Source organism: Corticium candelabrum, chromosome 15, assembly GCF_963422355.1.
Source record: "Corticium candelabrum chromosome 15, ooCorCand1.1, whole genome shotgun sequence".
Lineage (NCBI taxonomy): Eukaryota > Metazoa > Porifera > Homoscleromorpha > Homosclerophorida > Plakinidae > Corticium > Corticium candelabrum.
This window is the reverse complement of record NC_085099.1, coordinates 5,383,989-5,399,624: the sequence shown is the minus strand read 5'-3', so window position 1 is coordinate 5,399,624 and position 15,636 is coordinate 5,383,989. Positions and strand designations below refer to the sequence as shown.

The window sequence follows — 15,636 nt, the reverse complement described above, 5'->3', positions numbered from 1 at the left end:
TTCTTCTGCAGTGCATAAACCAAATGCCAATGAATTCTTATGATGCATCATCATTGCTTTATGGATGTCAGAACAGTAACATCTTTGTAAATACTGCATATGATCAAATGATGCCCTGTCTAAACTTGTATCTCAAGGTACGATACAAGGATGACGTAAGAGTGTGTAAATGGTGCGTAAAATTGTGTTGCTAGCATATTTTATAATGTCTGCCTGCCTTCTATAATGTCCAGCAAGTCTATGCTTAAAATTTGTGCTACACTACATAATATTGCTAATGTCTGACAAGAGTTTCAACTACAAGATATACTGATGAGTGCCTCAGTCGTCCTAGAATGAGCAATCGAACAAAAAGGAGTTGAACTCTTTCTTTAAATTTCACTGAGTGCCGAAACATTCATTTGACCATTTACAGTAATAAGAACATTGATCTTGCAACTGTGTTCATCTTGCTCTCTGTAGGCATAACCACACCCACTTCTTGTTCTGTACACATACTTGTGTGGTTGAGTGGATGCAAGCCATATGTACAGTCACTCTTTTAATACTTAATAAAAGAGTGAGACCTCAATCTAACAAAACGTAACATTGCCCACATCCATTCAACTGTCTCTGCTGTCCTCATTGTCTACCAAGTTGACAGATGTCTACATTTAAATGTGATTATCTTCTCTTTTTGTCTTGTCTTGCTAACTGTTAGTTCTGCTTCTGATTATCCACCTCTTTGCCTACCAACTACACTTTGACACACCTTGTGATAAAGAATCACCATCAGCCAAAAATCTTGTCTGTGTCAACTCCAAAATTCGTGATGATCCTTCCTAAAGTTAAAATTAATTATTATACAACAAATGTTCAAATCTTGGAGCTTCAACAATTTCCTGACTTGTTTGTCTTGGACTTTTAATACAGGGTACCCCATCTGCGACGTCCATGTATTCATGACTTTCCCCACTGGCTTACCACTACCTGCTTCAAGAGATTCCCAAAGGTCACCTATACAAAAGACAAATACATTTTAATTATAACAAGCAAGAATGATGTAGTGCATTAGGTTCACAGCAAACTGCCAATTAATTACTACATTCCAGTGGGCTTTGCCCTTCTTCATTCTCCTCACACACGTACGAGAGACTTAGAAAAGGTTAAGATTGTAACACTGCCAACTTGACTACAAAGCTACAAGAACACTTAGCAAGCTAATTAGACTCAGCGTCACTTTCCCTGCCAAACCATGAATCCCAATGTTGCAGTATAAAGCCTGGTTCTTCACTACCCTCACTGACAGCTGGCAACTCATCACAATCCACATTATGGCCAAGTGTAGTTTGCTGGTGATACTTCTTTCGCTAGCCTTGGTTGGGGTGACACACTGTTTTGCAACTTGACCACCATAAAGAAACTGCAAGAAAAGTAAGAAGTCTTGTACTACTGGACCTTCTCTTGCAATCTCAAAAAGTCATTCAATGTGTCCGTGCCAAGGTGTGTCCTATATACTGACTTGATGTGCTTTAGAGTTGAAAACACCCTCTCAACTTGACCATTTGAAACAAAGCAAGCTGAAGATGAGCTCACACATCAGAAGCATACTGCTCCACTTGCTGGCATCCAGACGTACGTGCAACTTAATCTATATTTTCTGGATGGCTCTGTAGCAATGGGCAAGTAATGTCAAGCATAAATTACAGCATCTTTGTGCTTATCATACATTACAGCATCTTGTGCTTCTCAAAGAGAAAACATTTTCTGCACTCTTTAGTTGAAGTAGCTCATGAAACTGTGCAGCAAGAAATTCTGCAGCTGCATGACAACACCACTTGGAGTGCTTCGTCTTCTTCATCAGCGCTGTCACCAGAATCAGTTCTAGTGTGGTAGTGAGCTTTATGCATGGATTGTCAGCTCTGCGTATCCATGAATACAAGAACCTTCCTAAGCATCCTGGCGTCAAACCATTCAAGACTCTGTTGCATAAAGTTTGCAAGATGCCTCATATCTGCTTCAATATGTTCCTTCACTTGTACTCTGACCCCAGGATTGAATCGCTTTAAGTTCTGCACCTTGGCATGTATTGTTGCCAGTCTCCGCCAGTACTTCCCTTAGGTCATCAAAAAAAGAATCTTCCTCTGAAATCTTCCTTTTATTGTCTTTCTTGACTTGAGAATACTGTGCAAACCAAACACAGTATCAACAGCATTGTGTTGTAATAAGAGACTTAGAAGAGCAGCTGGTTGGCAGGTATCCATATGCACATACAAACTTACTTGCTCCAAAAAGAAGCCTACCTTGCTGCCATTTTTGCAGGTAGCCTTTGAGTTGAGCTCTGTCAACCGCAGTAAGAAAGACATCACTAGCCAGCGTGGTGAGATGTGCAATATAGGCACCATACCGAGAAATTATGCATTGCAATGCATTTTGCTTATGGGCAATCCACCGGCTGCCTTGTGACTGCACATGTCTGTCACCACTGCCTTCTACTTCAAACATCTCCTACAGATCATTAAATACATCAGCAAGTTCTTGTGCCTTCTTGGGAGACTTATAATACAAGTAGTAAAGCTTGCCGAGCACATCAGCAAGTTCCTTGAACAAAGGGCTGCAAACTGTATCTTGGCATGCAAGCTCCAGTTGATGGGTGTAGCAACATGACTAGGATTGCCAAGGCAGATTTCGATGCATTCTGCTCTTCATGCCATTGCTCTCACCAATGTTCATGGATGCCCGTCACTGCCACCGTCAATAAGGACTGGCATATCTCCAGTACTCAAGACACTTGAGCTGCTTTCTATATCATGCACACCGAGTGCCTGCAGAGCTTTTCCAACACATGACAGAAGTTCAACATGGTTCAGCATATGAGGTGCTTGCACACCAAAGAACCTTGCAGAAGATTTGACTTCACCAGCCTCATCATCCTTCTGGGAGTAGAGAATAACAAATGAATAGAAAGAATTGAAATTACAATATAAACCTGATACGGTGTAAAAAATCAACATTATTGGCTATAAAAAGATATACATCTACTTATTGTATTATTAATTAAACATACAGTAATAGACCTAATTACCCTAAAACAAGCTTTCCAAAAATGAAATTTCCAAAGAAGACAAGCAGTTCAGAAATCAAATGTCCCAACAGATAAAATCAAAACATTGACGGCCAAAAAGACATGCCTGCATGTGATTTTGATAGGAGAGTATATGCGCTGTAAGCAATCCCTAACCTCACTGAGAGGCTGCTGAGTCCAGTGAAAAGTAAACGCAATTAAAACAACCAGGTAACAATCACAGTTGCAAAGAGGCAGTAAAACAAGGTGTAAAACATGTGCTTAACTTAATAATAAGCAGCCAGACTGTTGTCCAGATTAGCAAAAATTAGAATAGTTGATCGATATGTCTAGACAAGTAAGGTTGTACTTCATGCATACAACTAAACAAATGACACAACATAAAGTTCATACTAAACCTGTTGCTGCATTCTTGTACTTGAATTTGTTCAAATAAATGTTCATTCCCTTTCTAAAATCCTGCAAGAACATAATCATCATGCAAAAACTATTTCACATCTATTGCAATCTAATCCGACTTTGTCTCCAATCCAGTTGTGCAACATGTGTATCACTGACGCTCCTTTGCAGTACGAAATAGCATCAAAGATTTCATCAATGTCTGCCGGATCATCAACAGGAACCTCAATAGGATGGCTAGTGCAAAATCAGAAGTATAGTCATGATAGCTATGAACAAAACTATCAAATATTTTCTTGTGATAGAAATATGAAAAACAGTGTACATATTACGATTTACAAGCTATGTTAGAACAAAAGCTCTAATAACAAAATCACTATAATGACATGCCAAAGATGCATAAACGGTGTTATGCATTGAACATGTTCCAGTAGTGCTTGCCTTGCTTTTCCATGCAGCGCTCGCATGTCACATGACCTGGCTAATGTCACAACCTCAGTCATCAAGGCAAGGAGAACTTAGCCAGACTATGTGACACGTGAACGCTGCATGAAGGAAAGAGGCAAGCACCTGGGGGATGAGGCTGTTGTCCCAGCACAGTTTGCAACAGACCTTTTCAGCAACAAGCTGCTCACTATCTATTTGTGTATTTCTGTACGTATCATACCATCAAAGCAATTTCACAGCCCTCCTTCAATTGCATTCAGAATGCCAAGGACTACTTAGAACTAGTAAAACTTAAAAATCAAGTGCACCCATTTTGTATTAATAATTGACTAACAGTTCCTTGTAACTGTAAATAGGCAAGCTGGTTTATGATCACATGCACACATGCACAAAAATGTGTGCATGTACATGCACGCGAACACGCACAGACAGACAGACAGACAGACAGACAGACAGACAGACAGACAGACAGACAGACACACACACACACACACACACACACACACACACACAAAAGTCAAAGACAAGCAAACACAAAATTCAGCCATTAGTTATCTACTGTTAGATTGATCCAGCATTGAGCTTATTGAAACAGTTCAATGCCTAATAAAATCTAAACTTTCTTGTGCATTAAACCTTCTCTTCCTTAATTACCTGTCAGCATTGTCACATTCTACACCAACATGCCTACAGTTATACCATTTACCTGCTTTTCAATGCATCTAGTTCCATTGCTCTGTTTAGATCAACAGACATAAAGCGGTTCCAAATGTTGTATTCAGGAAAGCAGTGATCAACAAATAGATACTCCATAAATGTGGCAAAGCCTTCATTCAACCAAAGATGAGTCCACCACTCCATAGTTACAAGATTACCAAACCACATATGAGCAATTTCATGTCCTAAAAACAGAAACACAGACACATACAGGCAGCCTGCCCCTTCTGTGCAACATCATCATGCCTCTCTATGTATGTACGTATGTATGTCTGTCTGTTGTATGCCTGTCTATACGTCTGTCTGTCTGTCTGTCTATCATAAAGTTGCTTTACCAACTGTTGAGCTTCTGGATACCATCTTAGTAGTGAAGATACAACATGAGTATGAAAAAATGTCTGTCTGTCTGTCTGTCAATCTGCTGGGCTAGCTGTGTGCATGTAAATACATAATCTCATACATCAGTGCTATAAAGGGCAATTACTACACATCTAAACAGTGACTGGTATATACAGCGTAATTCATATAGTCACCAATTCATGAACAGTATAGTAGGATATATCCAACATAAGTTACAACTCAAGCAAACACGTTATTGAAAGATATTAGAGTAACTTAATTAATGATTATTAAAAGTATTTTTCCTCTACATTCGAACCATAGTATCTCATAAAAATGTAGAAGATAATATCCAGAATGGACATTCAATGTGACCATATTTAAATCAATTTGCTAACACTCATGATGTGATACTGCTGCAACTCATTAAGTTGGTATAAAATAATAAAATATAGGAGATACCATACTACATTACATATCAAAATACATGAGACTAATAAAGTACTCATCTGTCAGTAGAATGCAGTTCTGGTATTGTGACTAACAAGCATGCTTGACAACAACATCTATTGAAAAACATTGATGGTGTACCATATGCGTAGTATTCCAAATAAGAATCGTTTGACAAAGGATATAAATTAACCAGCAGATAGTGGTTATAACAAACTTTCTATATTATTATTCAATTATTTCAAAAATACCTTATCCCAAAGTGGAGATCCTGATAAATTAATACCAATTAGATTCATGACATCCCTACTTAGGGAGTGCTACCACACTCCCCAATAAATAAAAAATCTAAAACATCAATCCTTCCATTGACTTTATAGATTACAAATACACGTATAGCAAAACCAGTTGCAGCACATTGCTCACCTATAATAAGAGCTACAAACTGTTTGGCTTGAGCAGATGAGTTCTGGTGATCAATTAATAGACAATTTTCTCTGCAACAACAACATAAAATTACAGAGCAGATGGTCAGCAATGTGCACGTATCTTAGAATTGTAACATAAAAATAAACAACAAAATAGATCATTTTAAATAATAAATGATATGCTCAAAATAGAATTATTAATTTTAACTTACAGAAATATATTTACTTTCAGATGAGGTCACTGCTTTAGTTGACAAAAAGTATCATGTTGAATGTATGAGCTTTGTGTTGTTCCTACTAGCATACTACTAGTGGAGGTCCCTCACTAGAAAGCACAAGTAACTGCTGTACGTGTCATTCAAGTGTTAGGTAGTGACTAGATAAATGTATAACAACAGTCAACTAAAGGCTGTTGGTAAAGTGCAAACTACACGTAGATCTTGTATTGCAACATCATGCAAGAGTCTAATATCTAATTACATAACATTTCTAGATGTCAAAATTCAAGTAACTGGCATGTAGATCAAACTTACATAACCGATATTGGTCACACCCATGACTACAACCAAGAGCATTCCTGATTCAGTAATAGTCTCAATACCAATAAGAACATAAATGTAGCTGATAAAGTGCCTTATGCAGTGTGTCAAGAGATGAGCTTGTGTCAGTAGTTTAACAACCAGCAGAAGAACTAGTTAACATCAGAGATTAAACATTATAAATGATCCCTACAACAGCTTGTGTAACTAAGGCTGAACAACACCTGGCCAGTGCTACAAGCTACAGTGTAACACAAAATGCTTTCTAGAGTTAGCTCCTTCATACGCAGATATATGATAATGATATTGATTATGTATATACAAAAATCATACCTGTATGTGATAAGTCCCCAGTTCTCCATAGCTCCAAATGACAAGTCTGCTAGTGCAATAACATCAAGTTTTGGAAGAGGGTATTCAACATGAAAGTATTCTGTGTAGTACATTAGGGCCTTCATTGCCACCTTTAATAAATACAATTGACAGTCATCACAACACATATATGAGATAACATACATAACATGTAGCCAGTATACTTGTGCCTGTCGACAAACAGGCATGTGTACTCAGACCAATAAACCGAAAATAACCTTTCCATTACAAACTTTAGAAACATTGCTAATCAACTGCTACCAGTATTTCTCAAACTGTCCATCCACATTCATAGCATGTAGTAATCATTGCTATCCATGTGTACATGTATTTCATTAACCCAAGGCGTGCATGCACCAAAGTTACAGTAATGCCTCTGTGGACGGCTGGACCAAGAGATAGCCGGACGAACAATTGGAATGCAGCGCATAATTAAGTGCCAGTTTGGGCATGACTGGTAATGTCAGGGCAATACTACTTTGTGCCATTTAGATATTGCAGATGCTTGCGCATGCTTGCTTGTAATTGAGTGCCAGTACATGTGTAGCTGTTCTGTGTTGTTGCAGTCAAAATCAGTTGTACAGTGTGTTAACTGAAGATGGCAACAATAGGTTTAGAGTTTGTCCATAATTGTCGACATTTTCTCAAGCGTACAAAGCGTACTCTTTTCGTCATACCCTCCCCCTCCCCTAAGCGTACGTAAAAAATGTTGGCCACGTGAAGCTGTTCTAATGAACACCATAATATTACTGAAAACTACTGCTACATGCAAGACAAAAGAACTTGTTCGTTCAACATCATATTTTTTAAACACCACGTAGATTTTAATAGTGAACTGTACGAATAAAGAACACTGTTCTGTCACTTGTTTCCAGTCTTTCCTGGTCTTCCCCGTTTTAACTTGTGCTTCTCCTGGTCCTGATGCTTCATCAGTTGGTACCTCGACGGATAGTGCTCCTCACACAGTGGACACTTGTGCACTTTCTTTTCCGTTGGACGGCTTGATTCTGTCTGACTTTCCAAGCACCTGACTCCACCGTGTACCAATTTTATGTGCTTTTTTGATCGGATTCACTAGTAAAGACAAACCTGCATTTGCCACAACTGACATTCATCACACTCTTCATATGCTGATCTGGGCTACTAAAAGCTAATGCTTTGGACAGTTGGCGGAATGTCATGCAATGCCCAGGATTTTCAGGATCAGGTGTTATTGGTGGTATTAACCATCTGTCACTGTTGGGCAGTTTCATGACGTTCTTGGCACTCATCTCAACAGTTGTGCAGTCACAGGACATGTCACCGCAAGCTCCCTTTCGAAAACACACCAGTCCCCATCTCCTATCCATATGCTTCACATAGTACCTCCACTCTTCTAGTAGTTTGCACTTTTGTTTGTCACTCTTGATAGACTTCATAGGAGCCTTGAACATTTCTCTGACCTCTTCAAAGTCTGTGTGTTTCAGCTGTCTGTCATGAGAACCATCAGTCCCTTGTATGCCAATTGATGACACCCGGAAATTGTCATGCACTTTGCCATTCCAATACATATTCAATCGATCTAAGGCATTATTGAAGACTGCTCTTTCCTTCTCAGCTCTCTGCTCTGCATCAATTGATTGCAGGGTAGGTGGTACCGTTTCGTCCGGAAGACAAGCAGGAATAGACACTCCAGCCAGCCATTTAGAACAAGGAGACCACAAGTGTTCGATTGGATTGTATCTGGATAGTCCTGGTGGGAAGCAGATGCTGACGAGCATGTCAAGGTTTTTGTCTTTCCAAAACCGGCCTAAGAAAAACTGGTTCAAATTGGACTTGGGTGACCAGTCAGGACCACCATCTGTCAGTAGTGCAAGAACTGGTTTTCTCACTGAAGATTCTTCATCATATATATCACTCAAATCATCTAGGTGATCCAAAATGGTAGTAGACATGTTTTTGAAGCACCTGTTATAGATCCAAAGAGGTCCTGTAGCAGGAACATCCAAGATTTCCCGACCAAGCTTGTCCTTTGTAATTTGTATGTCATCACCTTGAGGTCTGAGCAAAAGGTATCCATCTGGCTCAATTAAATATCCAGGTACTGGAAAGTCATGATCTTGAAAATGTGGTGTATCATCATTTGGAAAAAACGCCGTAGCTGATGATATCGAGAAACTGCTTGCCCACCAATGTTTACTTTGGCCTTGCTATCACATGAAAAAATAATACATTCTGCAGGAAAATCAGCGCGCATCTGGTGAATACATTGTACAGAGGCAAAGTACTCATGGGCATTTGGATTGTCCTTACTCAAGTCACAGGCTTTTACTCCCACTCGAATATCTAGTGCATCCTTGTGTCTTGCAGCTTCAGCAGTGTTAGATCTAGCTGGCTTCAAAAGATTGTAAATCTTTGACTTTGAAATGGTTGACATCAACCATCAACATTCTGAAGCACATGCTTTTGAATGTCTTCTAGACTAACACCACAGGAAGTCGAGGTACCAGTACGTCTTCTTACATGTGCTGCAAACCCATGCAATTTCACAAAGTCCATGATGACCGTGAGAAGTTGGGGATACTTCCTCTGCAAAGGCACAGGTCCAGGTCTTTGGTAGAACATGATGCCTTCTTTGTGTGCTGGGTCAGTAATAAACATTGTTCTGTCATTCTCTTCCTTACTATCGATCTCCTTGTTTAGGGTCATCAACTGATGTACAATGTTCGGCCTTAATAACAATCCTGTGTAGTCCAGTAAAATAAACTTATCACCCATTTCTACGCATAAAACTGGAAAAAATTCAACAATCTGGTTGACTACATTTCTCAACGTACATATGTCAACATCTGCTATGCATAATTCCCTCTGCAAAACAAAATCTGAAATACACTCCATTCCCATGTAATAGCATTTGTCTCTGATTAGGGGAAGTTTTTGAAGCTGTTTGGCATTTAGGGGAGATAACTCACTGCACAAACTACATTCAACTTCAGAAATATTGTCCATTGCTGACTTCCAACTCAAACCCAATGAGTTACTTGCCAAAAACGTGTATCGGCCACTGCCAGTCAGTTTGCAATGTTTTCGTTGTTTCTGTGCATGGATGCAACTTTGAAGGTAGGGAATGGCTCTCTCCAAAGCACTCTTAGCTTCAAACATGTTTGGCAGAAAAGATAAAATCTTGTTTAGTTTCTCCTGGCACGACCGAAGCTGAACTGCTAAGGTCGTTGTAACAACACTCATGTTAGACAGCTCTAATAGCCCAGTCTTCAAGTCACTGAGTGATTTTTCCACAGCTGTGTTTGCTTCATCTACCTTTGATTGACTCTTAACAAAAGTTTGGTTGTCCTTCCAAGTTAAGAAAAGGTAGAAGTACTCTTTGGATGACACTGCAATAGAATTAAACATTTTCATGAATTCTGGGTGTGACCTCACATCATCAGAGAGCAGGTCGAAGCAATTTATCTCTATCTGCATGCACACAGATGTGCAATAGCACAACACTGACTGTCTTCTACACGTTTGTCAACGCCTATCCCAGCAACAGCAGTAGCAGCAGTGCTGATCTCTTGCGTGGCTATAGTCACTTCTATTGGCTGACTCTCTTCTGTAGACTTGGGCTTACTAGAAGAATGCTCCGCTCTCTCGTTTGATATCTGAAATGGGATATTAATTCTACAGTGAATTCTTGCTCTCAAGCGGAGAATTCTGAACTTCATTTGCTACCTCAGGCTAAACTTCGAAAAACAAAGTGATATCGTTGCGTTTCAGTTGGTCGATCCTCTTGGAAGCCCTTTCAAAGATTGCTGCGCACATTTCGTCGTTCTGACTAGCTGTCTTCCATTGACGTTGAGCTTTCTGCACACCTTCCTCGCGAGACAGAGATGGGCTGACAAAGACAAAAGCGTTCACAAACTGATGGTATCTGTTCGCTGGTGCTTTGTGAACAGCGGAAAGTCTCTTTGACAAGTCCCTCAGGACAGCAGAGTACTTCCCGTCCCACGACATACACGCTTCCAACACGTGCGCCGGCCAAGCTAGCAAGCGCTATATGCGTCATGCGTATTGACTTGAAACGATAGGTACGCGCAGGCATAAATGCAATATCCTGACTTCAGTGTAACTTCTACTTCTACTAGACCACAAGAGATCATCGACATTTTATTCCACGCCCCCAAAGCATACAACTACTTCTACCCCCTCCCCCTAGCATACGCCTTGTATGCTTGAGAAAATGTCGACAGTTATGGACGACCCCTTAGCACTTTAATGCTTCTTTATTCTCGTCTGTAGCTCCCACAAACCTAAAGTCACTATTCTCATCTGTAGCTCCCACAAACCTAAAGGCACTACTTGTGGCAGAAATTTCCCCAAGCTGAGAAGCTGCCAGGGTGTGCCTATCTCCTGTATTAATTAAGGCAATACCAGGGTATGGTATATATGAAAGAGACGTAAGAAATTCAGACACTACGTTACAGAGCACTGCTCAACAGGTCCAATTACGTTCTACAATTAGCTATCATGAGCCATTTCTGTCCAAACATGGAATTAAAACATGCAGACCTCTGATACAGCTCTGTTATGGCTAATATGTACATGATTAGATATACTCAACTAGTCTGTATGTCAAAGCCAAATGACCTATCAGCTACAGACAAGCTGAGTCAAGAAAACAAGTACAATCGAATGTCAGTTATTTGAACGTCAGTTATCCAAACGTGTGAGTTAACCCGAATGTGGAGTGCTTGGACATCCTCTAGAAGTACCCGCTGTAAACCATCATGCGAATGCGCAACAAGGTGTAATGTCAAGTTAGTAACATTATGTGGTAACCTGCTTTTACATTATTACCATATAGAGTGCAGTCAAGTTTGGATGTTTGCGTAATTCTTGTTCAGTATACATGCATGTACCCGGTTTAAATTAGTGCGCATAGGCACCATCCGCGGCCCAGTACAGGGACACCTGTTTCTGTGACAAGAGAGCTAATGTCAGTTATCCCCAAAATATTTAGAGTTATGAGCAGGGTCGGGTCCCAAAGTGTTTGGATAACTGACATCTGACTGTACGAAAAAACCCAGTCAAAAATATCAACATTCCGATTTGCTCACCTGCAAAGCAAATCTGCCCTGTTCAATCTTTCCCAGTGGAGTGTACACCCTTCCTGTGATTCCATTAGGTGTCCTATCCTCAATGAAGTCATACTCTCCAACCACAAATGCTACCAGGTAAGTTGACATAATAGGAGTTCTAGCAAATCGAATCTCTTTCAAAGACAAATCAGTATCATGATCTCTCGTTTCAACAACGTTCTACACAACAAGCAAGAGAAGAAATCAGTAATGCATAAACTACGTAGCTAAACTAACTTTGTTGACTAAATTTATATGAGATACAAATTAATATCAACCAATTTTATGTCTACGTGTACCAATTCAATACATAGCCAAAAATAACATCAATGTTTATCCCAAACACTAATGTAATTACTCAAACTAATGAAGAAGCACTAAAGTGCTAAACCCTAGATGCAGAATAATTGTCTGCATGCCATTCTGTATGTAGGCCACACCCTCAGCAACTCTTTTGCTCGTGGAGTCATTATTGTTGTGCAGATCCAACCCAAAGTCACAAATAAACGAGTTGAATTTGTTGAATTGTATTGTGCGTGTGATCTGCTGTTTCTACAGCTTTCTTTTTTGCCAGTACAATCTCTATCAACCTTTTACTTGCATGAGTGCACGCTGTGCATTCCAATCAGTCGTTGGTTACTTGGTTTCCAGTCAGAACACTACTGTAACCCTAGAGCATGCGTGCCAAGGGTTAATTAACAACCCAATGTAGACACACCATAATTCAGTTTGTTTCCTTAAATACGATGACATAGCATTTTAAGATTCATTTAGAGACCATAGGATGGTTCTATCAGCGCGTGATGTTATAGTCAAGTCGTGTATTCCACATTTCAAACATCGTCAGAAAATCAATGCTTCTTCTTCAACGTAACAAAAACAGAATGGCTTACCATTCATTGGGTAGAAGACATATTCCAACCTTGTGTTCTCTCATGATAAAAGACTCGTGAGTGTTTCAAGTTATTCTGCATGTGCTGGGACTGTACCATGATGGACATAATTAAATATAAAATTAATTGTGGCTTAATTAATTACCACTCAAGCATATTGCTGCAGTCAAAATTTCTATAAATACAAATACCATTATACCAAACAGTAGAGTGGCAAAGTGAGCTAATGCCTCTCCACACGTCTAATTAAAGCAAAGAAATGTTTCCAAGTTGATTTAGTCTGTTAGGCTGGAATAGTTGCAGTGCGATACAACTCAAGCACAAACAATATCAGACAAGCAAATTAAAACATTCCACAACTACACATGTCCATCGACAATAAAACTTGATATCAATGTTGTCCTAAAGACTATGAAGTATAAGTCAGTGACCTCTAGTCTGATAACATTATACATGAAACATGCACTGCAGTGCTGAATTCAAGAATAACCTTCAATAATTTGCATATTTTGAGTCAGAAACCACTGCTAACACATTGGTTCAAAAACCAATACGCATTTCCAGCTACATTGCTGCAGCTAGATGGTACAAGTAGTATGCCATTGCAGTTTCTATTTCACCACAGAATCCAGTCAAAGTTACAGATCCACTGTGACAACATCTGATAGTGACATAACACCATGCTTCTAGTAACGTTCAATGCTCACAATATATTCTTTGATAGGAATTACAAATAAAGATAGGAATATATTACAGATTCTTTGTAGTTAGAAAGTCTCCTGTGGAAATTGACACTCACGATTAGCTGTTAGGCAATTTTCTTTCGTTCATGCATGTGACGCAAATGCAAATTCTGATTCACAATTGAGTAATTCACTGCATAAATATTAATGATACATTCTATAACATGACGTAGTCGCTTAGATAATCATGTAGCCACAGTGATTTTGTCAGAAAGCACTCCTTCCCAAGACGTATAAGTCTTACAAATATGAAATAACTCAATCAAACAACTAAGCATTAAATGAACACAGTTAAATGTAATATATGCCATCAAATTGTTCTCTACATTACGTCAGCAATACTCCCAAACACTCAATCAAATTTAATTAAGCAAAGACAAATATTACATTTTTCATGTATAGTTAAGTTAATTTAATTGAGGGGGAGTCAGATAGATATTGAAGCAAATTGCATGCTGTATTACTCACATGATATGGCATTACAGGCAAGTAGGATCCTTGCCATAATTGCAGTTTCTCACCATGTTAGAGAGAGCAACTTGATTTTTCAGTGCCACCAGTGTAATTTCAAATGTTGCTTTCAGTGCAGGTTCATCCCAGCAAGGAAATGCTCTACGAGCTTCTGTTGGCTGCAGAAATACGTATATATCACATTGCAAAGGCAAATAAAATATGAGGTAACAACAAATATATACCTCAAACTGAGTAACAGCGGCATAGCGTGTCTCTCCATTAGGATGTGTGTATTTGCTTCGATAAAAGCCCTTCAGTTTGTCATTTAGCTCTCCTGTAAATTTCAATGAGAGCTGTCCAGTTCCTAGAGAAAGTGCTTCTGGAAAATGAATTGTAGCAACTTGTGCTTCAACATTGTAGGTAGTTGTTCCAATCAGAGATGCTACAAACATACAGTATTATAGAAGTCTCTATAGTCACGTGGTATATATATAAGCATTCTCACCATTCTTTGTAGTAAATTTTGCACTAGTTATTCTGATATCTAGGCAATTCAGTGTCACGTCTGTGACTGACTCTGTTATCTAGAAAAGTCAGTGACAAATGAATTCATGCAACTACAGTAGGACCTCAAAGATACGAACACCAGACAACCGAACTGACCGGTCAACCGAACAGCATGCTCTAGCGCGAGCGCGCGCTCTTGCAAAATTTGATCACGTAATGTAGCCACGCGCACGCGCACTTTTGCTTTTGAGAGAGCTCCTGGACCTTGCAGGACAAAAAAGGGGTTCTGCCTTGAAGCAAAAGACAATGGATTGTTATTTTAGTAACCCTTGAATTCGTTCTTACACTCTCACAGTTACTGTAGTTCACGTACTTATCCTTTTTGTTAGCCATACAGTGTACTCCTGTTTTCACAAGTTATGTAATCATCGATATTACAAACTTCAGACTTATGAACATTTCACAATTACGAACACCCAATTTCCCGAGGTGTTCGTATCTTTGAGGTCCTACTGTAGTTATTAATTAACGTAATTAATTAATTAATTCTTCGTCAATATGCTAACCTCAACGCTGATGTCTTCCTGACCAGTGAATGTAAAGCTTACGACGTCTGGATGAAGTCTGATAACATAGTTACAAGGAACGACGGCTGTAGGAAGACGACGAAACAGCTTTCGGTCAGTCATCGAAATATTAACGCGCGCTATTTTACAATGCGCTATAAGCGGTCGGGTACAGCGAAATTGGATCAACTCGTCTGGATTATACGTTCGTCAGTGAGCGAATAGAGGCTGAAAACATCATTGAATGCACTAATTATAAAACTATAAAACTATAAAAACTGAAACTGGTTACTATCAGCTAGGGGTCTAAGATTGAAGTCGATGATTAATTAAACACCTAAATATTAATTATTCCAGTTGAGTTTTATGGAGCTCTTAAATATCGTATGCTATAACAATTATTAATGGATGATGATGAAGCAGCTGACAGTGATGACATGCACCTGTGGACATGTCGTCATATCTCTTAATTAAACGGCACAACATATCAATAGAACATTTTAAGAATACGAAAGTCTTGACATACATATATGTATGCCATCATCATGTTATCAATTATCAATAGATGCACACAAACCCTTCTGACGAACAGTAACTACCCATAG

The 15,636-nt window shown here is 39.2% G+C and overlaps 3 protein-coding genes across 3 annotated transcripts in view; all 3 read right to left on the bottom strand.

Annotated features, from left to right (window-relative positions):
- LOC134190646 (puromycin-sensitive aminopeptidase-like) overlaps positions 1 to 14,072 on the bottom strand; it is an 18,300-nt gene extending 4,228 nt beyond the window's left edge. The window contains exons 1-10 of the mRNA XM_062659108.1: positions 13,974 to 14,072; positions 11,849 to 12,049; positions 6,717 to 6,847; positions 5,843 to 5,913; positions 4,617 to 4,812; positions 3,583 to 3,700; positions 3,463 to 3,523; positions 887 to 996; positions 752 to 821; positions 1 to 5 (exon numbers count right to left, since the gene is read on the bottom strand). The exon at positions 1 to 5 is cut by the window's left edge and continues 135 nt beyond it. Coding sequence (XP_062515092.1) covers positions 1 to 5; positions 752 to 821; positions 887 to 996; positions 3,463 to 3,523; positions 3,583 to 3,700; positions 4,617 to 4,812; positions 5,843 to 5,913; positions 6,717 to 6,847; positions 11,849 to 12,049; positions 13,974 to 13,985 — 975 coding nt within the window. The 5' untranslated portion in view covers positions 13,986 to 14,072. The remainder of the gene's footprint in view (positions 6 to 751; positions 822 to 886; positions 997 to 3,462; positions 3,524 to 3,582; positions 3,701 to 4,616; positions 4,813 to 5,842; positions 5,914 to 6,716; positions 6,848 to 11,848; positions 12,050 to 13,973) is intronic.
- Positions 7,605 to 8,590, bottom strand: LOC134190647 (uncharacterized). Its single transcript, XM_062659109.1, has one exon. It carries the CDS (start codon positions 8,513 to 8,515, stop codon positions 7,805 to 7,807), a length of 711 nt encoding a protein of 236 aa, XP_062515093.1. The 5' UTR covers positions 8,516 to 8,590; the 3' UTR covers positions 7,605 to 7,804.
- LOC134191550 (puromycin-sensitive aminopeptidase-like protein) lies at positions 13,985 to 15,154 on the bottom strand. The gene is made up of 4 exons (XM_062660171.1): positions 15,032 to 15,154; positions 14,464 to 14,542; positions 14,201 to 14,400; positions 13,985 to 14,134 (listed from the first exon to the last, which is right to left on the bottom strand). Exons 1-4 carry the CDS (start codon positions 15,152 to 15,154, stop codon positions 13,985 to 13,987), a joined length of 552 nt encoding a protein of 183 aa, XP_062516155.1.
- Between the last annotated feature and the right edge of the window lie 482 nt (positions 15,155 to 15,636).

What these genes read in the sequence shown, in the direction of transcription:
- LOC134191550 (XM_062660171.1), bottom strand. Translation starts at nt 15,154, where the DNA reads ATGACTGACCGAAAGCTGTTTCGTCGTCTTCCTACAGCCGTCGTTCCT. An exon ending in AAAATTTACTACAAAGAATG is followed by an intron (nt 14,401 to 14,463) that starts GTGAGAATGCTT and finishes GTATGTTTGTAG; the next exon opens with CATCTCTGATTGGAACAACT. An exon ending in CCGCTGTTACTCAGTTTGAG is followed by an intron (nt 14,135 to 14,200) that starts GTATATATTTGT and finishes GTATTTCTGCAG; the next exon opens with CCAACAGAAGCTCGTAGAGC.
- LOC134190647 (XM_062659109.1), bottom strand. Translation starts at nt 8,515, where the DNA reads ATGCTCGTCAGCATCTGCTTCCCACCAGGACTATCCAGATACAATCCA.